This window comes from Dasypus novemcinctus, chromosome 18, assembly GCF_030445035.2.
Source record: "Dasypus novemcinctus isolate mDasNov1 chromosome 18, mDasNov1.1.hap2, whole genome shotgun sequence".
Taxonomy (NCBI): Eukaryota; Metazoa; Chordata; class Mammalia; order Cingulata; family Dasypodidae; genus Dasypus; species Dasypus novemcinctus.
In genome coordinates this window covers 20,065,748-20,089,697 of record NC_080690.1, presented here as the reverse complement: position 1 = coordinate 20,089,697, position 23,950 = coordinate 20,065,748, and the positions used below count along the sequence as shown (strand labels likewise).

The window sequence follows — 23,950 nt, the reverse complement described above, 5'->3', positions numbered from 1 at the left end:
AATCTCAGGGTGACCCCTGTTGTGGGCCTGCTTCTATTTATGTAGTGAGCCCTTTATACATCATGCTGTCAACCCCAAATTCCAACTAGCTCCATGAAGATGCTTCTGATAGCTTTGAGGCATTAGAACATCACGAAGTGGTTTCTGAAATTCAGTTGACTTAATTTTTGGTGCTATTTTATCTTTGTATATATGTTGCATCACTGATAACCCATATGGTGCATTAAGGATTCTTTAGGACTTTCCGACTGCTCAGTTAAGGAAATTATTGACTACTGTGACAAGTGCTGAAATTCCTTTATTTGTTCTAATAAGATTCCTGTGCACTATTAAGGGGAAACTTTCATTCTTTTTATTTTTTCCTCTTTTTTTGTTACATTCAAAAAATATGAGGTCCCCATATACCCCTCTCACCCCACTCCTCCGCCCTAACAATCTCCTCCATCATGAGACATTCATTGCATTTGGTGAATACATCTCTGAGCACTGCTGCACCTCATGGTCAATGGTCATCATAGCCCACACTCTTCCACGTTCCACCCAGTGGGCCATGGGAGGACATCTTTTGTTTTATTCTTAACAACATTCCCATTAACTTTGGGGTCTGATGTACTTAAACTCACTATAGTATTAAATCAATGTGTCCTTATGAAAAGTTGCTCTAGGGACTTCAGAGAGGACCTACTCCAACCTGCCACTTTTTGGAAGAGGAGTCTGAGGTATAGACTGGAATTCAGGTTTTCTGGCTGGGCTGAGAGCTCTCCTCGGACAGCAGGCTGCCTGTTTTTATTTAAAGGAATGACATCCACTCTTTACTACTAAGATTCTAAGTCTAAAAGAATTCCTTAAGGCATTTTCAACAAAGATTGTCTTGGCAGCTTCTGAAAACAGCGGATCGCCACTACCAGAGTCAAAAAAAGACTAGAACACAGACTTAAAAACCAAGCCATTTAATTGTGTTTTCAAAGGTAAACAATATATGGAGCTGCATCCCAAGCCCTAAGGCCAGAGCTAGGGGTACCACAAGTCCCATGGTGCGATATTGCCACTGCTGAGTTATGAAGGGTCAGAACTCAAGGTGTTAATGAGGCAGAGGATGTAAGGAATTTATTTTATGCATGCTGCATAGCATTTCTGCACACCGCCAGAAACAGACCCCAAGTCTTTTGAGATGGGGAAAATACAACTCCTGGTTTTATAGGTAAAAAAATGAAGAGTACCAAAAATTTTAGGTTTACCGCTCTTCATTTTTCTCACACAATCTGAAGCTTGTGCTATCACATCCCCAACTCACACCAGCCTGAGCTGCATGGAGATCAATCCCTCTATCCATTCATTTCCACATATGCCACAGGGAGAGTGACATGAGGCAGAGAGCTCTCATCAATAAAGCTTTTTAACAAGCACTGACTGTGAAAAGAACCCTCTAGTGGCACACTGATTTAGTTTATAAGATTTTAATTTACAAATTAAAAAAGCTACAAGTTTCATTTTTTCTCCTTTTTCTCTTCTTTCTTTACATCACTCTTTTCCTTATCTTTTTCTTTCTCTTTGTCATCTTTTCTATCCTTTTTGCTCTCTTCTTTTTCTTGCCCTTCTTTCTTCTCTGCATCCCTGTTGGCAATCTTGTTGTTGATTAGGTTGTGCAGGGCTACCACAGAACGGATCAGTGAGGCCAGGTACACTACCACCATCTGGTCGTTGGTCTTCAGGTAAAATGCCTTGACAAACTCCTGCAGGCTGACATCTGGCAGCAGATTGAAGACGTCCTGCAGCTGGTAGATGATCTGGTGGTTGATGGGCAACTTGCCTGTGGCCACTTTCTCCAGGTAGCTCCTGATATCCAGAAGCTTGGAGTTCAGTCCCTTCAAACCATGGACCTGGTTTGTGATACGCTGGGAAAGAGTGCCCACTGTAGTGTCTTTGATGTCTCTGTAATAACCCACAACGAGAAAGGGCAGGAGAAAGTATCAGCATACCATATCATTACAAGGTTCTCAGAATCTAGAAAAACACCCAGGTTTGTGGGGACAAGCAAGGTTTTCAAAAGAAAAATGTTATTTCCTTTCCATTTGATAAGGATTCGGGTATAAATTGCCTTAATTTTGTTTTCCATTGGAGGTATATATTAACATGATAAGTATACTGGATACTAATTTTAAGCTGGTCAAAGAAATTCAATAAGAACAGAACATTTTAAACCACTTCCAGTATTTTTTCTATTTTATCTTTCTCATCAGAGGACATTTTTCAAAGGATAATAAAGAACCAAAATGAAATAATCTTCAATTAAACACAAAATGACTGTTTGGGTTAATGGCTCAGCTCTGCCAATAACTTTGTGTAACCCTGTATTATCAGGTTCCCTACTCTGACGTCCCCATTCCTAAAGAGTGTCATTTATCCCACTTGAGTTTCCAGAATGTTGTGAAAAGCTTCAATCAGTCAAGAATAGTTTTTAGAGCTTGGAGAAATCTTATTGGCTGAGAAAACTGGCTAGTGTTTGAAAAGGATATATACTGGAAGAGTATATGACTGCATTTATTTCACACATCTGTTCCTGTCACAGTCCACATTGGTTTTCAGGCACAGTGTGCTATCCACAGTCACACATCATAACTGAAGATACTTTAGGGACAGTCTAGTTCAACCAAAATTTAAAGATAAGAAAACGAAGGCCCAGAAAAGGGTCACAATTTGTTCATAATCACAGAACCCTTAGTGGATGAGTCAGGACTAAAAGCTAGGTTTCCTTACTCCTGATATAGACATATTCCTTATACCTTGCAGCCTCTTGGGTGGCAAAAGAGCAGGCTGGCATAGGGGAAAGCCAGTAAACAGGCTGGCAAAGGGGGTGGCTTTTGATTCTGATACTGAACCAAGGTCTCACCGTAACAAGTGTTCGACTCCAACTTCTTCAGCTTCCTCTGCTCCAATTTCACTGGTTACATGCTCAAATGTTTTTGAGGTTGGAGTTCCATCCTGGGAAAAGAGACTTAACTGCAGAGACATACTTAAAAACAAACTGCTATATGTTCCCTTTTACAGACCTTTCTTCTTTTGTTCTCTAATTTATCCCCCCTGGTCTCACAACACAATCCTTATGTCTCCTTTTTATCCTATATTTAAAAAATTGTGCTGCTACATGGGGTGTTATGTGCACGTATATGTAACCAGTGTCAAAACCCTTTTGGCAAAGGTAGGGTATAATGAACTTCAAACAGCTGCATCAAGACAAGGGATAAAAGCCATATTGCAAATGGGTAATAAATTTAGATCTTAAGCTCCCTGGCAGCAAGGCAAAAAAGGAAGAGGAAGTAAAGCTAAATCATCTTTTTCCAGATTTTTAAATGGAACATAGGATAAATGTTGCATGTATAAATCCAAGGACAGAATTTAATCTAGCTCAGACTGCAGACTGGAAATTCAAGATTGAGCTCTTTGGTAGGGAACATGGGTCTTTACCGAATATTTTGAGCTCATAACACAACACAAACATTTAAAAATCAAGTCCACCCCTACAACTTGTATTCAGTTTTCTTGGAAACAGAGAAAGGCTTTATTCTCGCAGCCTCTTCCACATCCAAAGCATAAGCGATTGAGTCACACAATAGGTACTGGATGCTGCAAAGCTGAAGCAGCTAGACATTCAGATATCAATCACACAGAGGGATCCTGCCATCTATTTCTTGGCAGCTTTGAATTACTCAATTTGAAAACCTATGATCTAGTCTATAGGGATTGAAAATCTTCAAGCAAGGAACACTGGCATAGAAGCAGCTTAACAGTGGGAACTACATTAGATTAAGACTTAGCTCACCAGGTTTTGCATTTACCTTGCTGTGACTTATCTCTAGGAAATGATTTGACTGGTATGCATCTCAGTTTTGTTTGTGAAAGGAGACTGCCACAGTCCTCTCTATCTCTAAAATTTATGATTCAGAAACTCAAGGGGGAGGTATTGCTGAATTTCTGGTCGACCAAGATGGCAGCACAAGACACTCCAGGATGCTGTTTCCCCATGAAATCTTTCAATAATCAGCAAAATCTGGCTATACACAGAATATCCTGAAAAGTCCAAAACAAAGCTACTGGAGGTAATAAAGCAATTCAGCAAAATAATGGGGTACAAGATCAACAGGCAAAAATCAATATATTTCTTGAGATTAAAAGTGTATCTTAATCTCAGGGGGTATTTGAGGCAGGATAGAACAGGGACCTACGGAGGAAGGGGGCAGAAAACCTGGTAAGCCACACAAACAGAAACTGGGGCAATGGCCTGCTAACTTACATTAGCCTGCTGACTCACACAAGCAAGTTAGGAAGGGGCAGCTTACAAGGACACACCCTGAGCTCATAGCCCATATACCCAACGGCTGCGCTATCAGAAGGCAGCCAGCAGTATCACTGCATGGCAGGAAAGGGAGAAGGGGCAAGAGGGGCACCACTACTACCCCCATCCACTTTCAGGTTACCTCACGTCGTGAACAGGGACCAGAAGCCAATCACTGCAGAGCTTCTGGATAGCTGCCAGAGGTCAATCACCACCAGACAGCAAACCCTACACTCCTAAGTAAATCAAACCACCCAATAAATTTTCCTTGCTTAGCCTCAAATATGTTAATCAGTGCAGGCCCTGGAGTCCTGTACCCTGATAAAACAGGGACCCCAGGGCAGAACTTTGCATTTCTCTCCCTTGAGAATACCTGCCTTCAACTCTGAAGGTGTACTTATGTTCTCTTGCTTTACAGTCCCCAATAATTTCCCTGCTTGTTTAATTGGAAAGAAAAAATCAGTATATTCTTTATATTAGTAATGAACAATCTGGAGAGGAAAGTGAGAATTTAAAATATTAACTAAAAGAATCAAGTATCTAGGAATAAATTTAACCAAGGATGTAAAGAACTTATACATGGAAAACTAGAAACATTGCTAAAAGAAATCAAAGACCTAAACAAATGGAAGGACATTCTGTGTTCATGGACTGGAAGACTAAATACTGTTAAGATGTCAATCCTACCAAAGCGTTTAACAGATTTATTTCAATGCAATTCCAATCAAAATTCCAACAGCCTTCTTTGCAGAAATGGAAAAGTCAATAATCAAATTTATATAGAAGGTTAAGCACTGAAGAGCCAAAAGTATCTTGAAGAATGAACTTGGGAGGTCTCATGTATCTCAATTTTAAAACTTACTACAAAAGCTACAGTAGCCAAAACAACATAGTATTGGCACAAGGACAGATACAGCATATGTAAAAATTAACTCAAAATGTATCAAAGATAATTAGAAAAACCAAAATTCTAGAAGAGACCATGGGAAAGCATCTTCAGGACCTTGTGTTAGGCAATGGCTTCTTAAGACTTTTATACCCAAAGCATGAGCAAATAAAGAAAAAATAGAGGGAAGCGGACTTGGCCCAGTGGATAGGGAGTCCGCCTACCACATGGGAGGTCTGCGGTTCAAACCCCGGGCCTCCTTGACCTGTGTGGAGCTGGCCCACGGGCAGTGCTGATGCGTGCAAGGAGTGCCGTGCCATGCTGGGGTGTCCCCCGCATAGGGGAGCCCCATGCGTAAGGAGTGTGCCCTGTAAGGAGAGCCGCCCAGCACGAAATGAAGTTCAGCCTGCCCAGGAATGGCGCCACACACATGGAAAGCTAACGCAGCAAGATGATGCAACAAAAAGAGACACAGATTACCATGCTGCTGACAACAGAAGCAGACAAAAAAAGAACATGCAGCAAATCGACACAGAGAACAGACAACTCGGGCGGGCGGGAGAAATAAATAAAATAAAATAAATCTTAAGGAGAAAAAAAAGAAAAAATAGATAAACGGGGCTTCATCAAAACAAACTTGTGTGTGTTAAAGAACTTCACCATGAAGGTAAAGACAACCTATAGAATGGGCGAAAATATTTGGAAACCTCATATCCAATAAGGGTTTAATATTCCAGAATACAAAAAGAAATACTACAGTTTAGCAACAAAAAGACAGACAACCCAATTAAAAAATGGGCAAAAGACCTGAATAGACATTTCTCCAAAGAAGATATACAAATGGCCAAAAAACACATAAAAAGATGCTTAATTAGCTGTTAGGGAAATGCAAATCAAAACCGCAATGGGGAAAGCGGATTTGGTTCAATGGATAGAGCATCCGCCTACCACATGGGAGGCCCAAGGTTCAAACCCAGGGCCTCCTGACCCACGTGGTAAAGCTGGCCCATGTGCAGTGCTGATGTGCGCACGGAGTGCCCTGCCATACATGGGTGTCCCCTGCGTAGGGGAGCCCCATGTGCAAGGAGTATGCCCCGTAAGGAGAGCTGCCCTGCATGAAAAAAGTGCAACCTGCCCAGGAACGGGGCCGCACACACAGAGAGCTGACGAAGCAAGACGATGCAACAAAAAGAGACATAGATTCCCAGTGCCGCTGACAAGAATACAAAAGGACACAGAAGAACACACAGCAAATGGACACAGAAAACAGACAACTGGGTGGAAGGGGGCGGAAGGGGAGAGAAATGAATAAAAAATAAATCTTAAAAAAACAACAACAACAAAAAAACCACCGCAATGGGATACCATTTCACACTCACTAGAATGACCATTATTTAAAAAAATGGAAAATGAATGTGGAAAAATAGGGACACTTGTTCACTGTTGGTGGGGATGGTGTAACCACTGTTGAAAACAGTACAGCAGTTCCTCAGAAAGTTAACTATAGAATTATCATGGAACCCAGCAATGCCACTCACTATTAGGTATATACCCCAAAGAAGTGAAAGCAGAGATTCAAATACATATTTCCACAGATTTTCACAGCAGCATTATTCAAAATTGACAAAAGATAGAAGCAACCCAAGTGTCTATCAACTGATGAATGGATAGTGGTACACATGGAATATTCAGCTGTGAAAAGGAATAAAGTTCTGATACATGCAACAACATGGATGAACCCTGAAGACATCATGGCAAATAAAATAAGCCAGACACAAAAGGTTAAATACTATATGATCTCACTGATATGAAAACTGTGTGTGTATGATATATGGGTATTCTATATTTTCTGCCTGACTTTCTGTAACCCCCAACTGCTCAAACTAAAAATTAAAATTTAAAAAGACCTATAAGGATATTTGCCAAAATGTTAATAATGATCATCTCTGGGTGGAAGCATTTTAAGTGTTGTTATTTATACGTTCCTGAATTCTCCAAATTTCCTACAATTATGTATTTCATTAATAACAAAGAAAATAATTAAAAAACAAGAAACCTTCAAGGTGCAAAAAACAAGATCAAGCTGTTGATAGTAATCAACAACTTTCTCTTTGTTATAGAGAAAAAGGATGTGTTGACTTGAAAATGGAAAAAACCACCACCACCCAATAAGTGACAAACCTAATCTCCTGAGCTCAAATCAAGGTGACTTACATCATGAACTTCTTCCACTGAAATATATGCTTCTGTGGGCAGCCCCAGGTCCTTCGGCTTCACATCAATAATGACCAATACCTGGCAGAGAAACGTATTTTAACAAACTTCCTCATAATCACTAAATAAGGGATTATTGAAGCCACTCTTCTGGTGATGATTACTGAAACTATTTCATCCATCCAATTAGAAAAGAGCCTGTGTTCATCAAAAATGAATTTACATTTCAAATTAATTTAATCACTTGCTCTATTCTTCACTCCCATCCATTAACAAAGCTGAGACGTGGTAGTTTGTGGTAACTAAGTACAAAGAAACTGGAATCAAGACAGCCAACATTTCAACTGCAGCCTCACCCACTTATTGGACCTTTCTAACCACTGTATGACTCACTTTTCTCATTTGTAAAGAGGATAACAACCACACGCAGTTATTGAGAGGGCTAAGCAAGATAATTCACATACATAGCATTTGGCAGGTGTTTTGTGTTTTAACTGTTATTTACTTAATATATTATGTACACTAAACAGAATACTATAAATTATCCACAAACTTACAGAGAAAAAGCAGTGAAGTGATTTATTACCCAAATCCTTCCTAGGACGCTCTTAGCTTGAGTTAGCTGGCAAAGACTATCACTCAAGAGTTTTAAAAATAGCACTTACTGAATTAGGGCAGTATCTTTTCATGAGTTCATTGATAGCGATGTCATTTTTGTGTAGTTTAGGGCCAGTGTGGTACCACCCAACTATTCTTTCTCTGGCTGGGAAGGGAAAAATCAGTGTGTTTTAATTGTTATATATAATGATTTATAACAACTCCCTGAAAACAGGATAAGAACATCAGTAGTTACGTCCTTTACCTTTCTGAAAATCTCAGACATCTATAAGATCTAAAACTCAGAGACAGAATTTTCAGAAAATAAACAGCATGGGAAACTAGAGACATCCATATCCCAGACTAGTGTAGAGGAGACTATACGTGAAACAACTAGTAAACAATTCCAAGGCAATATATACACAAATGCAAGTTCATGTCACATAAATTGTAACTGAGTGTTATGGGAATAAACATATCCAAAGCAATTTGGTTGCCATAGTGAAATAAAATGAAAATGATACAGTAAGACAGAAAGATGTATTTACCCTGGTAGTACCAAAGCTCTGGGGGCAGGTGAATGGTGGTTCTCTGCATTTTCCGATACAATCAGAGGGCTAGCTCACTACCCCTAAAATCCAGGTGATCTATTTGGCCTTACACTGTTACTCTCGTTTTTCATTTATTTTACCTCATTCCTCTACTACCACTGGTCTAACTTAAGTCTATCTAAGTAAAGGGGCTTTGACCTTAAACAAAGAAAAGGTGATTGTTAAAAAAAGAAAAAACACACCTACCCATCCATATAAATCAATGTCATACCAAAAGAGCTTCTTAAAAAATCAAGACTTACCATTGACTTTCTTAAACATTCCATACATGTTTTCTAAATAGTCATGGTCTAAAAACCAGACAGAATCATCTTTGTCATCTTCATCAAAGGGAACTAAAGAGAAAACAATGTAAGATTTAGTGTAGAGTGTTACAGATCTTGAGTAAAGGTCACAACTGGAGACAGGTAGGCCAGATCCGATCCACATGTGTTTGGTTTGTCCAACACAGTATTAAAACTTTTTTTTTAGCTGCCCTTATGATAAACTGGGAGATTACACATAAAAAAATCAGATTTCCAGCTTCTCTTGAATAATAACAAGATTTGGCAACAAATGGCCAGAGCCAAATAGCAGTTGACCCCTTAAAAAAAAGGACACGTGCTCTTGAGTTTGCTTATATAGGCCATAACACCCGCTAATACTTCCCATTTGGCAATTTACTTTATTGGTTGGTCCTGTTCTGAGGTCACTCCAGTGATTTTGTTGTCCTCTCTTGCTGATTTAATTACACAAGTAATAAATAGATGTTCTTGTAAAGATTCATGAGAGAGTAAAAGAGATACCCTCCATTTCCCCTCTCGCCCTTTCTATTACCATAGTTAATGTTTTAGTGCAGGGGGCGACAAATTACACCAACTACTTGTTTCTATAAATAAAGTTTTATTGGAATACTGCTACACTCATTTGTTATAAACGCAGAGCTGAGGTGCAACAGAGACTGTATGGCCTCTGAGTGAATAAATAATATTTACCTTCCAGTTTAGTGTATAGCTTTTACACCAGAGGTTCTTAATCTTTTTTGTTCCACAGGCCCCTTTGCCAGTAAGGTGAAAACCACAGACACCTTACTAAGTCCATACTATACTATGTATTATTTAAAAAATATATCACACCTGCACCAACACATCCCTACAAGAAAAATGTGTTTTTTTTTTAAAAATTTCAATTCAAGTTCATAGACTCCTTGTCAAGAATCCCCGTTTTAAACCCCCTTTTGTAAATCCAGCAATTCTGAAATATAATCTCTGGGCTGTAGTCAGCAATGAAAACAAGTTTTTTTTTTTTAAAGTTATGTGACATTTTAATCATGCTGAGAAAAATGTAAGATTTATCTTTTACCTGCAAAACTGTTGGATACATCTAATACTTTCTTTTGCCATGACCCCAAAAGAACACCAACAACACGCTTCTGGTTTCCAACCTTGCCTATTCTGAATGAGAAAACAGATGGTCAGTTTGTATAGGCACACACAGATACCTGGACCCAACAATTAGATATTCACTGGGAAATATCAATATTACAGATATGATTTGTCAGATCACCTGGGAACTAATACCACTACACAAAGTTAGGTTAAGTACCTTAATATGAAATGTTAATAAATATAAGTTATGCTACCACGTTCAACTTAACTTTTTCCTTTGCAGCTTTCCTTTCTTTAAAATTTCTTCAACTTCTTTATCTTCGAGTACGTTCTGGGATAAAGATGTTAGAGCAGAACCAGCTTTGCGGCCTGGCTTCCAAGTTGCCAACTCTTCTCTGCAGCACCTACTCCATGTCTACAAGCTCCACTAATAATTCTTTGTACTGTCTAGGGTGATTATGATCTAGAGGCATGTATATGCCAGTTGTGGCATCTCTAATTGGCTGAATTTGGCAGAAGTCAGAACTGAGCTGATGACTAACCACACTGAGAGGGGTGAATCACTGAAAGATTTATACTTTAGAGTTTCATCTCCACTTAAAACCTTCTCAGTAACTTTCTCCTGAGAAGCTGCAAGTGTTGTATTTACACAATCTACACTTCACTAGTTTTCAAGTAGAATTCTTTTAATTATGAGCAAACATGAGAAACAGACACAATACAAATCTATGTTCAAAGGAAAGACAAAAGCTACCATGAAATGAACTATATTTCCTTATAGTCACTTTTTTCACATTGGTTTAAGTGTAGTATTTTTCTTAATACAGTTTGGAAAATTTATAAAGGTTTACTAAACTTGGGGCTTGTATCAAACGAAGTTAAGGAATTAAGACCCCTAGTGTCTCTGAGTTTCTTTGAAATCTTAGGCACTGAGTTTCCACACTTCAAAGAAAACGTCCACACTCATCGGTTTTCTTTTAGCCTACAAAAATCCATTTGTGTTTTTAAAACCTCACCTTTTAAAATGACACAGCAGCTAAAAGAGACTACCTTCAGTAAATCCTTAATAAGTGTTTGTTGAATTTGTTAAATACAGTTGAATCGGTGCCCATCCCATTAGCACCTCTTGGGTCCTACAAGAGCAAAATATTAACTACTGTACAGTAGAAAAGTCTGCATATCCTGTTAGGCTGAGGGTCCCACAAAGCAATGGAACTGAATGGGGGACGTTAAACTTCATCAAGTCTTGAAATTTGTTTTTGCCTTTGGTTGAATTAGGAGTTGTACAAAATTAGTTGCAGCAGAACGAGCACTTAGAAACTATGACTTTGCAGTGGATGCTAACAAATGGATCTTTGCATTTGTCAATTCAAATAATTGTCTTGTAAAACTTCTGAACATGTGTAACAGGTCTAGCAAGATGTGCAGCTTGAGAACAAGCAAGGATGAAGGAAGAACACTTTCAAACAAAGGTTATCAGAATTACTGCAGGATGTTTTCTTTCTTTATTAATGCCCAAATCTCCAACCGGCTTCATTTTTTTTTTAAAGAAAAAAATTTGACACCTCATCTGCTTTTTAGGCTATCACCAAACCAGGTTCTCACTTACTTTCACAAGTTAAAACCACAGCCCATCCACGAAGCCCTTCAGGGCGCTGAGACCATAATTTCGGTGACAGCCTTCAGGCGCAAAGAGGCTCGAGTCTGAAGCGCTTTCCTACGAGACACCTTGTCTCCACGAGGACTGGAGGGGGGGAGCCGGGACGAAGGTCAGGGCTAACTGAAGCTCGTCCCCCATACCCTGGAGTAATCCAGACTTCGGGAAAAGGAACCAGCAGCCCACAGGGCGAAGAGGTGGCTAGAGCGGAAGGTCGATGCTCGATGACTCCAGCTGCATACGCCGGGGCTGCTCTGGGCCCCGCGTCAAGTCCCGGCTGTCTTGCGCCCGATTAGCATCCCCCGCGCAGTCCCCAGCGTGCCCGTGACTCAGCAGCGGCAGCGCCACCGGCTTTGCTAGGCCGCTCCAAGCCGTCCACTCACCGGTTGAAGTGATCCACCACACTGAGCAGCACCAGGGGATGGACCACCACCTTCTGCACCGCCAGCTCCGGCATCACGACACACCCCAGCCGCCGGGCCGGCTTCTTGAGACCTGCGAACACCGGCAACAGAAGCAGCTCCAGCGGCTCCCCCAGGCCAGACTCCTCCCCTTCCGGCCCCACCGTCGTCGCGCGGCCTCCTTCTTCCGCTCCCAGAGTGCTTCGCTCGTTGCGCCGGGACTGTCACTCCGGCCGCCATCTTGAGGAGGGGAAAAGGGCCGGAGAAGGGCGGGGCCGGAACGAGGGCCACGGGGGTCACTCGCCGATGGCTACGGGTGTTTCGGGTCTTCCAGTTAAAGGGAGACTAGGGACTGATAACTTTTTATCTCTCAGTATTGAGCCTTCACAGTTACATGCAGCAACAGCTTTTTCGCCTCAGTTCCTCCTCAGCTTACCCAATTTGAAGAGTATAGAAGGATAATAAAAGAAAAAAGTAAATAATAACTCGTATTTCCACTACCCAGAAAGTGTTCCCCAGAATTTCTTAGAGGAACTTTTTTTTTTTTATTTTAGAGGAACTTTAAATCTCTAGCATGAGGGCACGTGCTTAATGTTGATTTGATAATTTATCTCATCATCATTTTTATTGTCAGGGAATTTCCCCTTTGTCTTTTCTGTGGTCTCTTGGCCCGTAATCAGTGTGACTACCAAGTTTCCACCTATCTTTATATTACTTAACTATGTAACTAGGGCTAGAGGAATGAAATTTGTGTCAAGTCTGACTATACGGGTTGATTTTCCAACCAAAAAGTACTTAAGGGTTGAAGAAAAGATGGAAGGCAGTAAGGAAGTATGTTTTCATGTTTACTAGGAAAGAGAAGGCCAACGAAGAGGGAAAAAAGAAAGACAGCAAAATTAATTTGCAGAAGTAGGCAAATTATATTAATATACACATTTTTACTTATGTTTCATTTTAAGTTACCGTTTCAGTAAACAAAAACACTTAAACAACTTGAATTATTTACTTATTGTTTGTCCTGTCTTTAAGCAAGATTTATCTTCCCTGTATCACCAGAGAATAAGAATTTTGGTTTCTTATTCTTGTGTGTGTGGGGCTTCTTTTAAGATAGACTCCTGATTTCTAAATGTCAGAGGACACAATAATCTCTGCTGCATTCTTACCTGTGGGTAGTGAAAACATTACCAAAGATTAGACTCGGATTTGGCAGTTGATGGGAGAGTGATTTGAATATAATCAGGACTTTTAATGTCTGGGATGCAAAAATATCCATGTATTCTTTTGGCTTGGCTTTCTGCTCAGGTTTTCTGCTACACCTACCCTTAAGTAATGGCGGAGGTACATATTGTTTGTAATTAGTAAAATGTTATCTTTATTTTAAATTATAACTAGAAAAATAGGTCATCATGTTAAGGGAAAGAAAACGAATATGATTGAATCCGTTGAGTACCTTTTTTTGTAATATGGCATTCCTATTACAAGCACTCACAGGCATTTAATACTTTTAATTACTGTTTCTCAAACTTTGATTTGCTTACAAACCACCAGAGGATATTGTTAAACGATAGCTTTTGATTTTGTAGGTCTGGAATGGGACCAGAAATTCTGCATTACTAACAAGCTTTGCGTGAGGCCACTACTTTGTTACTAAGGCCTATAACATTTCTAAGAGGCAGGTATTTTTCTTATTTTACAAATGAACATTGTTACTCATATGGCACTCCCTTCATGGACTTTTCCTGATCATCTTACCTAAAATTCTTCCTTTCTTCCTTCCCTATTTTCTGTTTCTGCTTTAGTTTACTCTAGAATACTTGTCACTTTTCGTTTATTTTGTCTGTAGAATACATTATACTTACCTTTTTCATTGTTTCTCCTTCAGAATGTAAGGTTCTGTTTAGCTCATTTACTTGTATAGCTTCAATATCTTGAAAAGTACCTGGCACATTGGAGGCATGCAGTAATTATTATATCCATGAATAATTATATGAGCAAACTGGAAATAATAATAACAACGAAACCAACAATGAGGCTCAGACATCTGAAATAACCTTTCCAAGATCACAGGTCTGGTAGGGATCAAGTTAGGTTTCTGTGATTCTGGTACCTTTGCTCTTGACTGTGCCACTCTGAAGCAAAAGAATTGGGTTAATTTCATTAAGTTGCTGAGCTTCAAATTTTAGAAAGCAATTATGCTTAATGTCACATTGACATTGCAATTATAGAGACTAAGCAAGCTGTATAGAGGTAATATGAAAGTGACTTTGAACATAAAAAATTATTCCAGTTACACGTGGAAAAATGAGAAATTTCAGATTAAAAAAAAGAAGAAAAATAAATTAAAATCACCTGAACTCAACCACACAGAGAAACCCAATATCTACCATAGTCCAAACTACTATACCTCTTACAGGAATTTTAGCATTAGCTTCCTAACTGATCTCTCAGATCCCACTTTGAATCTCTTCCATTTTTTAAAAAAACTTTTTTAAGTGAAAATTTCAAGCCTACACAGAGTAGAGAGAATAGCTTAATGAAACACCATATTGAACTTTGAATCTCAGTCTTTTTCCTCTTCTGACCTGTAAATTTCTCTCCTCACAGCTAATCAATGGTTACCAGTTTCTGGTGACTCCTTCAGGAAATTCTTTGAAATGCACTTTTCAGCATCAATATATGTTATACATTGCTTTTAAAAAACATGCAAACAGAATTTAACTCTACCTAAAATTCTAAATCTAGCTATTTTAGTTGATAATGTATCATTAACACTTCTTTATGGTGTATATCATCATTAATAGTTACATAGAATAAATTTAATTTCTTCACAACATTAATCAAAGCTGATGAAGTACAAAAAGCATCAGGAAATGAAAAAATAGGATTTTTTGTTATACTTACAAGGCATATACTTACATATACTTACAAGGCAAAAAGTGTGTATATGTGTGTTTATGTGCATAGGAATATGATTGTTTTAATGAACTTGTGTATCTGTTCTAATGGAGGAAGCTGTATTTTATGTTTAATGGAGGTAATCTTTGAAAAGTTATTAATTTGCTTTCTATCTTTTGTCTTTTCTGTTCTAATGGAGGAAGCTGTATTTTATGTTTAATGGAGGTAATCTTTGAAAAGTTATTAATTTGCTTTCTATCTTTTGTCTTTTCCACACCAAATATTTACTCTAGTTTCTATACAAGACATTTATCTGTGGAGAGATGTGGGTCAAGATTAGTATTTGGTACAGAGTGAATTCAGAGAGAAAGAGGTAATATTTACCTCTGACATGCAAAATGGGGTTATTCAATAAGCCAATAGCTCTGGAAGCCAGGACATTTGCTCAAGAGATACTTTTCTAAATCTTTGTGTTGTCCTTGTTTATAACAACCTAACTTGGAGATCTCAGTTCACAGGGTCCTCCTAAAGTGTAGGGAAACTCCCTGTACAACATTAAAGTTTAGCTGGAGTCAGGAAGAATGTGAATTTGATGTAAAGGAGGTAAACAAAAACCCCACTCTCTTTAATACAAAGGGAACTGATGGGGAAGAGCAAAGTGATTAGATGTATGTGTTTTAATTTTTCCTTTTTTGGGTATTGGCAGAGAGAGCTGGAGGAGTTCCTGTCTTGTACTTTGGGATTTAGGAAGAAGATGTTAGATGGCCTTGCATCTTCTTGGGCATGGCCACATTGATTTGATAGCACATTTAAGGCTGGGGAATGAAGACTTTGAGGTTTGGCACTGATGACACTGTTGATTCTGGTGTGGCATGGACATGACCCACAAGTAGCAGGAGGAGATGGCTGTCATGGGGTGGGGTCTCAGCACTGAATTCAGCAGTGAAGGGTGCCTGACCCAGTCCTAACAGAAGTCACAGCCACACCTCAGAGGGGTTGAGGAGAGGACATCAGATCAGGAACACTCTTGGAGTAGCGTAGGCAAAAGAATGGGGCACAAGTGCAGCAGCAATGCCTCCAGTGACCAGGCAGTAAGAGACATTGCATCAGAGACCAGCAGACACTGGCCAGTGCACATCCAAGGGCCAGCATGAAGACTGGAGCCCCTTTCCTCCATTGTCAACAAATCCTGTAAACTTCATACCTCTCTCCCCATGTGCCTGCACTCTTTATAAAATTTAAATTAAAAAAAATTTTTTTAGGTGTGGGGGCTGGGGATTGAATCTGGGACCTTTTATGTGGAAAGCCGGTGCTCAATCAGTGAGCCATATCAGCTTCCCTGAGTTGGCTTTTTTTGTTTGTTTGGACTTTTTTTTTCTCCAGGAGGCACTGGGAATCGAAACCTGGACTGCCCATGTGGGAGGCAGGTGCTCAACTGCTAGAGCCACAGCCACTTCCCCTGCACTATTTCTTAGGGTGGTTAAGGAGGAGGTCACCTAAATGATGGAAACTGTTCAGGGATTAATTTATATCAGTTTGAACATTTACTTTTTGAAAAGTTATTTTTCCTATGCTAATCAGCATGTAGGGGCTAGTGAAAGAATCCAGATTTGTTATAGGCAAAATGAAAAGAGTTCAAGTTTCCTGCACTTTTGAAGGACAAGTTATGTGTGAGTTAAGTTTGTGACCCCCACATCAGCAGGTAATCCCCAAACGCTGTGCTTTCTTTTCCTTAATGAAGGCGATATGTGGAAACAAGGTGTAGCTGATTTTTGTGGGAAACTTCAGTGAGCCATTCTGCATTGCTAAGAATTTTGTATGGATTATCTGTGGTCATGCACAATCTGACTGATTGCTGGTTGATGATAATTGGCAATTGATTAAACTTTCTTAAGCCTGGACACTTCCTGAATTTCAATTCCAGACAGCCTTCTGCCGATGGGTCCTCTCCACCCCAAAGTCCCGTAGATACCTCAAGTTAAGCAAGAATTGGACTTGCCATTTTTCCTCAGACTTGCTCCCCCTCCTGGATTCCATAATTTAGCAGATCTCCCAAGTGGCCTGGTCTGAATGTCATTCTAGATTTTCCATTCCTTTATTACAGACATCTCCTTGGTCAGTTGGCACCTGCTCCTTCAAATGGCTTCAGATGCTCGTCATTTTCTGGCCCCTGAGCACTTTTCCAGCTTCTTTCCACAAAGCCGAACCATCAGTCATGGTGCGATTCCTGTGCGGTGCCATGCTTGCTCATGTGTTGGTACCTTACCATATGTTTTCTCTCTGCCTGCAGTGGCTTTCCCAGGGAACCCTTAACGCATCCTTTAAGTCTCAACTCAGACTTTGTGAAGTCTTTGGCCCCAGGGAAGTTAGACTCAAGCACTTAGCACATGATCTATTTTTGTACTTCTGTATTATTTGATCCTTGTTTATTTTCAGGCTCCCACAGTAAACTGAAGGACCCTTGAGGGTAGAGATTTTGTACTGTTCATCTTTGTATCTCAAAACAGTGCCAGACATGTAACAGCTCTCAAAATTAAATGCTTGTTGAATGGGTGAATTTTTCAAAGCTGTGTCTTTAGAAACTTCTAATAATTTTATGTTTCACGTTTTATTCTTTCCAGCATTGTAGATAAGTTAATATTTGTATTGCTAAGAGGTCTGATTCACACTGTGCTGACTTTTCAGTTGATTCCAAGTGTTTTTAATGTTTTCCTTTTGAATAAGCCTGTATGTGTACAGTCTAACAGTATCCTTCTTACAACTGAACCTCTTTAAGGGTTGAGTTTATGTTTATGACAACCTATTTTCATAGTTACAGTGATGTAGGATTCTTAATAAATGTAATAAAAATATAAAGTACCAGTTTAAAAAAGTATTCTGTGAATTCTCAAGCGTTAATATGAAACATTACTAGATAATGTTTCACAAAAAACCCAAGGAAATACACCAAATTGTTAGCAGTAATCATCTTTGAGTGGTGACAATGAGTAGTGTATTTTTTTTTTTTTTACTGTTTTGTGTTTTCCAGTTTTTCTCTAGTCACTTGTTATTGTTGTTGTTGTTGGAAATCACTGAAAATAGGTTTTCATATTAGCAAGATAGTAAAACAGAGTGGCTAATAGTGTGGGCCTCCAGAATCAACCTGTGTGTTTTAATGTTCCTTGTTTCCTCATCTGTCAAAGGGGATAATAATATACGGGGCAAGTGTACTAATGTACTTAGCCAGATTGCTGTTATTTGCAGGTTGTGGAGCCTAGCTCTGACCACCTGAAGCACAAAGAGAACTTCATTAACTCCTGCAACCAGCAAGTCCAAGGGCACTTGCTGGATCTGGGGGCTCAAATGATGTTTCTATCTCCACTTTTCAGCATCTTTGGGCATTTTGTCTCCATTTTCAGACCAGTTTCCTCTCAGTGTTAGGGAAATGGATCCACAGGTAGCCCCTGGTTTACATCTTTGAGGGATGAAAGTCCCTGCCTCTTCAAGTTTATTCATGAAATTTGATTTGCTTTGTTTGACCTGTATAACCACTATGCCCAGGGAATGATGTTCTCTAATGTAATTGTGCAGTTTGGGATCAGCTTGGATGGAAATGGATTCAGGACCACATGGAATGGGGGAGGAGAAAGAGGTGTTGTAACCAGAAAGACAGGTAAAATAACAAGTCTATTGTGTGATAGGAAGAGCTTAGCACTGTTACTGGAATATTGTAAGAACTCAATAGATATTATACTTGGTTATTAATAGAGTATTGGATCAGATCAATATTATTATTATATTTTATGAGTGATTATAAGAATTTTGTATTTTATTACCTGGCTTTTGTATTTTAGTTAAGCCAGCATAAAATGAGTTGAAATCCATCTTTTGCATATACTGGATTTCTTTATCCTTACCTTTTGCCTCAGATATTTTTTAGTTTATGAAAATGTTTTTTAAAATTCCTTTTTCTAAAATGTATTTATGATAATTTTTATTTTTCAAATGTATAATTGTTGACAGAAAGACGTGATTTGTTTAAAGAGCTTTTCCTTCAATAACAAACGACGGCCCTATGTGTTGGCCTTGTGTAACTGCATGGCCATTATGATTCTTGTTGTTGCTATATTTCACTTAACTGCAAATTAAAAAGAACTAAAAAAATTATAGCAGTTTCAGTTTATATCCAGGAAATAGAACTCTCTGTGGGAACACTAGCATGGTACAAATATGTTAGAAAATCATTTGCCACTGTGCTTTGAAAGCCTCTAAGACAGCTCCAGTGGAGCACAGTTCACCTCTCTTGGATGCAGCCCAGAGAGACTACAGTGCAGAGACTGTAGGAAATCTCCCATCTGAAGAGTTGATTTTCTTTCAGGATCAGTGTTTGGGGCTGCTGTGATTTAAACAAGACACTAAGATTGGCGCAGGAACACTTTAAACAGTTGACTATAAAAAGAAAACCCAGGGGGTCAGCATTTAGCCATGGGAGCTACTTTGGCTTGAGCTTCACAAGGCCTTTATTTCAAATTTACCTCTTTTTCTATTACATGTTCTTTCAGCTTTAATAAAAAGAATTCATTAAATTAACATAAATAAGCAAACAACTAGTTTCATCTCCTTAATGTTTTACAATATCTTGAAGGCCACTTTTGTCCTCTGTGTCCATTCTGATTCTTTTGGTTGTATAAATTAAATATGCTTTTCTTTTCTTTCTCAGTTTTACCTGACTTTTAGATGCATATTTATGAATGTAGTGTTCTATCAAATGAGTACAGAGTTTGAAAACAGATGAATTTTCATCTTTTTAAGGACAGAGGTATTTTTCTTTCCTTATTTTCTTCAAGATAACAAATTAAAGGAGCTTTTATTTTTTAAATTTGAAAAGCTGAGGAACTATATTAAATAACTGCTGTTGGAAGAAAAAAATTTACCCACGACCCTAATGTCACGTGTGGCAACAAGTTTCAGCTTTCTCCTTGTTTTCCATTTTTGGACACTGGTACAAATACACACACATACCTTATTTAGCTGAAGTTGAGCATTTTATTATTATTATTATTTTTTTAAACTTTATTCCACCTGGGATTTATTTATCATCTTTTTTTTAAAAAAGATTTATTTATTTATTTATTTATGCCCCCTGCCCCGGTTGTCTGTTCTCTGTGTCTATTTGCTGCATCTTCTTCTTTTGTCCGATTCTGTTGTCAGCAGCACAGGAATCTGTGTTTCTTTTTGTTGCATCATCTTGTTGTGTCAGCTCTGTGTGTGGGTGGCGCCATTCTTAGGCAGGCTGCACTTTCTTTCGCGCTGGGCGGCTCTCCTTATGGGGCACACTCCCCCTACGTGGGAGACACCCCTGCATGGCAGGGCACTCCTTGTGTGCATCAGCACTGCACTTGGGCCAGTTCTACACGGTCAAGGAGGCCCGGGGTTTGAACCATGGACCTCCCATGTGGTAGACAGACGCCCAAACCACTGGGCCAAGTCTGCTTCCTTGAGCATTTTAAACACCTATGAAAAACCATTGTGAGAAGAATTTAAAGCAAGTTGAAGAAATTTGACCCTGGTGTTCACTATGTGTAAGACTAGAGCAATGCTTGTCAACTGTCAACCGTCATTTTTTGCTTTATGCGGTAACAGGAAAGAGCAAAAGTCTTTTAAAAATAGGGACACCCTAATATAAAGTACAAAATTTTCTTATTTTTGACATTGACATCAAAAGAGAAGTAAGAGTTACCTTGGGTGAGTGGTAAGGCTTCATTATCAGTGACATTCTCTCAAGTCTTGGAAATACCTGCACTTTGTTCCTTATCTTGATATTCATTCTACCTTATATTAGCTTTCACCAAGATTATTGACGGTACCTCTTACCTGCTTCCAGCCTTGCCCTTCAAGCCATCCTCCACATTGCTGGCAATTTTTTTTTCCCCAGTGGCAAGAGCTGATAATGTTACTTCCTTAAAAATCCTTCAAAACTTCTCCAGTGACTACAGGATAAAATCAGAACTTTTTTTTTCATTTATTTTCTTTTAAATGTTACATTAAAAAAATATGAGGTCCCCATAATCCCCCCACCCCACCCAGGCCACCCCTCCCCCATCAACAAACTCTTCCATCATTGCGGCACATCCACTGCACCTGGCAAATACATTCTGGAGAACCACTGCAGCACATGGACAGTGGTCCACATCAGAACTCTTTAGGAAGTATCAATGCTCTTTCCAACCTGGCCTCAATCCGACCCTTATTTTCTGTTGCTCTGGCCCCAGCCAAACCAATCCAAAACTCCAACCCTTTAAAAGCAAGGGTTCTTAAACTTTTTTGTTCCATAGACCCTTTGCCAGTCAAGTGAAATGAATACTGTATTTTATTTATTGCATACATTCGTAAGTGAATGAAATGCTAGATTTCAGTTAGAGGTCAGAGAAAATAAAGATAATAAGTTGATTTTTTTTCAGTTAAAGCTCACAGACCCCTTGAAATCTTTCTGTGGACCCCTGGTTAAGAACTCCTCCTTTAAAATTGATTTCCAACTATTTGCTTTTCTCTTTACTTATCTAGTTCCTTCTCCCTGAGTTGCCCTTCCCCTCGATCCCCTTATATACTGGGAGAATTTCTAGGTCTTGCTTGAGGACCCCTTCTGTTGGAGCTTTCCTTGCCTTCTCCAGGTAAAGTTGTTCCTTTGTCCTTTGGGTCCCCACAGCATTCTGTGCATATTTCTATTACAGTATTCATCACATTTGACAGTAATGGTTCGTTTGACATGTCTCTTCTGTACTAGGGTATGTATGAAGGCAAGGACCACAGCTTAGTCATCTTTTTTGAAAAAAAAAAGATTATTTATTACTTTTTCTCCCCTCCCCCTCCTCCACCCCGGTTGTCTGTTCTCTGTGTCTATTTACTGCGTCTTCTTTGTCCGCTTCTGGTGTTGTCAGCGGCACTGGAATCTGTGCTTCTTTTTGTTGCGTCATCTAGTTGTGTCAGTTCTCCGTGTGTGCGGAACCATTCCTGGGCAGGCTGCACTTTCTTTCTCACTGGGCAGCTTTCCTTACAGGGCGCACTCCTTGCGCATGGGGCTCCCCTACGCGGGGGACACCCCTGCGCGGCAGGGCACTCCTTGCACGCATCAGCACTGTGCATGGGCCAGCTCCACACGGGTCAAGGAGGCCCAGGGTTTGAACCGCGGACCTCCCATGTGATAGACAGACGCCCTAACCACTGAGTCAAGTCTGCTGCTTAGTCATCTTTTATTGTTTGTACCTAACAAGAATCAGACATTTGTTAACTGTATTGAGTAATAGTATGCTACACAGTACGTGGACAAAATGTTGGCCAATGATCTTTGAGCATGCTAGAAATAATAATATTTTCTGTAATTTCCTATTAGTCTCCCTACACACAAAAACAAAACATCACAACACAAAACAAAATCCATACAAAATGAGCAAAGCTCTTTGATGAAAAATTTCTCCTGTCAGTGCATGTAATTTAAAATATGCCCGTGGTTTAGAATGTAACTGAGATGTATATTGAAATGTAAGTGAAAAATTACATGGACTACTATTGATGAAACCATTCAAAACCAAAATGGAAATTCTTGGTAGCTGTAATTTTTTTGAAAGGTACTATGTACAATTTTAAGTTAGTGTCAGATAACCTCTTCACCTTCATTTTTCTCTTCATAGTTTTTTATCATAATTTCTGAAGCTCCCCTTTGTAGTTAGAATTAAAAGTCTTGAGGCAAGTTCTTTAGAACTCTAACACCTGCTTAGGGATGAACTGGCAGGAGGAGGAATTGAAAAGCAGTGAAGAGTCTTTTCAATAAAGTACTTAGCATTTTAAATAGTAGGTGTTTGAAAAAAATCAAATTGAAAAAATATTCTGTAATAATAGTATTGGAAACTCTTATACCACCTCATTTAAGGAGAGGAATATGAAGCTGTTTAGGGGATTCATACCTCGAGTTCTCAAAAACCTTCATTTACAGAGATAGTTCAAACTTGATTTTGATCGAATTAAACCACTAAGAATATAGACTTTTGCTTGAGCATAGGTTTATATTTTTTCCTTTAAAATGCAAACCCTGTCCCTATGTACATCTAAGAAAAAGAATTCAAGGTGTTTAGAGTCTTTTTTCTAATATACCAAAACTCCTAGGGTAATGGTTAGAAAATTAGGAGTTTTGAAATAATTCCATTTTGGTTCTTATCTGCTATTTGATATTGAATATAACCATATTCGAGGTTAATGACAAAGTTTTAAAAAAGTGTTTTTGTCTGTGTGTTTAATCCTTAATAATTTTGTTTCATTCCCACTAATTTGTGTTGACTTTTAAGATTTAGACTGTCTGAGGTTGTATCTTTTAATTTTTAATCTTTTTGTTCTGTAACTAGAAGAAATTATTATAGTTTTTCCAGCAGAGGGAGACATCTGACCACGAACATGGTATTCCTACTTGCCGGGGATATTCTGTAGCCCGTTTTATCAATATACATAAAAAACTCAATGTTCAAATTAACTAGTTCAATAAGTAATTTAGCTCATTGATTTTTGGGCATATCCTAAGTGCCATTACAAGCTACGGATATTTTAAATGCCATTACCTAATAGAAGGAATGTTTTAAGCACCTTTTATTGATTTTATTACTGCTTTATTTTGCTGTCTTGGTTTAAAATCATTTTAACCACTCCGTAATCAAGAAGAAATATATCGTTGGTGAAATACAGTCAATTTCCTAAAAACCTTTGACATCGTTAAATAAGGAATTACAGTTGTTAAATCATGTCAGGCAATAACTGAGGGACAGAAAAGATATAAAATTTGGAGCAGTGGGCCAGCATACCAGTAAGCTGAACTGACCTCTAGCATTCAGATTCTGCATGTGACAGTCTTACACTTCAGGTTTGTGTATGGCTTTTACATCAGCAAGAAAGATTTAAAATCTCAGGTAGCAAGGAAGGTGGAAGAATGATAGCAAAATGTGATCCACGGGCAATTACAGTGCTT

General features: G+C 38.9%; 1 protein-coding gene across 1 annotated transcript; it reads right to left on the bottom strand.

Annotated features, from left to right (window-relative positions):
- Nucleotides 1-934: 934 nt before the first annotated feature.
- PSMD7 (proteasome 26S subunit, non-ATPase 7) lies at nucleotides 935-12,242 on the bottom strand. The gene is made up of 7 exons (XM_004468113.5): nucleotides 12,049-12,242; nucleotides 9,983-10,074; nucleotides 8,884-8,976; nucleotides 8,099-8,196; nucleotides 7,434-7,514; nucleotides 2,891-2,982; nucleotides 935-1,932 (listed from the first exon to the last, which is right to left on the bottom strand). Exons 1-7 carry the CDS (start codon nucleotides 12,120-12,122, stop codon nucleotides 1,488-1,490), a joined length of 975 nt encoding a protein of 324 aa, XP_004468170.1. The 5' UTR covers nucleotides 12,123-12,242; the 3' UTR covers nucleotides 935-1,487.
- Between the last annotated feature and the right edge of the window lie 11,708 nt (nucleotides 12,243-23,950).